Genomic DNA, 1,660 nt, shown 5'->3' with positions numbered 1-1,660 from the left:
GGACAGGGAACAGCTGTTAAAACTAAATACTTCAGAGTATGACACATGTAAGATACAGTGGTGAAATGCTTCTTTGAATTCTACTGCTAGGTACTGAAAGAGTTTATCAAAAATAAATAGCAAAAAAGGGAAACTGTTCTGGTTCAAAACTCGTTTCCTTCTTTGCATTTTCCATGTGCTCCAGCCTTGGTAGCACCATCACAAAGTACAGAACTTTTGGAGACATTTTGATGGGCATGCAACAGCTCACTTCAATCACTTGCTGTTGAAGGAGGGGTAACTGGGTATTGTATAGTCCTAGGTAAACTGTATTGCCACTCGTGATGCATTTTTGGATGTAAAAATCTCAAAATTGATTTTGCAGCTTTCGACCTGTAGCTTTAGTCCTTTTCTGGAATATAATAGCTCTACATTGTGTCTGAGGCCAGAAATGAGTTTGCAGGCATTTAGAAACATTTGAGAATACTGAACAAAGTTCACTTACAAAAGCTGAACAGAAAATAACATAGTAGAATAATCCAGGGATTGCTTCTTTCCTTATTGCTTTAACTGAATTGGTTCATTTGAGTCCTTTATTCAAAAACCAGAAATAGATTGAAGACCTCTACCATTTTGTAGAGTTCGTGATTGTTAAGTATTTGTTTCTGGACTGAAGAAGAAAATGTCAGATGAAGAGTTGATTATGCAAGATGATGAAGCCGACAGATGTACTGATGAATTTGTTAATGACAATGACATAAATAAAGCATTGGTTATAAAGAGGGCATTGCAAAGAGAAATAATTTGATGAATTGACCTATTGTCTACCTGCATTTAATTTTTTTAAAATTTAATTTTGTTGTATCTCTTTAATATTCAGTAACATTCAAATATAAATACTAATTTATGCTGCTAAGTATAAGTAAATCACTTATCATATGTTATACTATTATAAAATATGCATTATAATAATATAATTTTAAAATTTCAGTTAATTATGTTTCATTTTGAGTTTGGAACATAATTCAGTAAAGTATCTAAGTGGTTGGAGGTTTTGTAGCCTTTTGTTTTCTTACTGTTCTAATAGATTAATACTTAAAAATACTTAGACTAGTTTTGACATTATTTGGCTAGTCAATTATTTTTGATTGGTCAAATGCCCAGGTATTATGAAGGGCAAACATTCAATTATTCTTTTCATTTATTTAACCAAAAAAGGAATTTTAGATGTAACCTTTAAGTACATACAAAAGCCCACCTTTTATTTTAGATAAAAAATATATACCAGTACTGGATTCTTGCTAATGGAAAATGAATGCCTGGAAGTGACTATTTATACTTTTTTTTTTTTTCCACCCCCCTCTCCCCAGGTATGCCTTACATTTTGTTATACAAAGTGGAATTTCTTACTTTATCATGGTCATAATAGGAGTGGAAAATATGCACAAGTGAGTATTAGAATTCTTATTTAAAATCTGGAGGGTTTTAAATGAATGAAATTTGAACACTTATTTTAAAATGTTCATATTTCTTATAACTGCATAGCATGTCACTTTCTGTTAACATTAAAATGTTCTAACCTTTAAATACTTCAGTTCCACTAAGTGTGCTTTATTTCTAGAGGGCAGAAAAGTTTTCTTGTTCTCTCTCTCATGTTCTGTCTGGATCCCCCCCCCCCCCC

General features: G+C 32.0%; 1 protein-coding gene and 1 long non-coding RNA gene across 2 annotated transcripts in view; one reads left to right on the top strand and one right to left on the bottom strand.

The window, feature by feature from the left end:
- MBOAT2 (membrane bound O-acyltransferase domain containing 2) overlaps window positions 1-1,660 on the top strand; it is a 244,416-nt gene that overhangs the window by 54,851 nt on the left and 187,905 nt on the right. Inside the window, exon 3 of the mRNA XM_019520725.1 lies at window positions 1,350-1,427. Coding sequence (XP_019376270.1) covers window positions 1,350-1,427 — 78 coding nt within the window. The remainder of the gene's footprint in view (window positions 1-1,349; window positions 1,428-1,660) is intronic.
- Window positions 1-1,660, bottom strand: part of LOC109300141 — a 43,848-nt gene that overhangs the window by 41,363 nt on the left and 825 nt on the right. The window lies entirely within an intron of this gene.

This window comes from Gavialis gangeticus, unplaced genomic scaffold (genome assembly GCF_001723915.1).
Source record: "Gavialis gangeticus isolate Ggan-Ray unplaced genomic scaffold, GavGan_comp1, whole genome shotgun sequence".
Classification (NCBI taxonomy): domain Eukaryota; kingdom Metazoa; phylum Chordata; order Crocodylia; family Gavialidae; genus Gavialis; species Gavialis gangeticus.
This window is presented reverse-complemented; position numbering and strand designations above follow the sequence as displayed.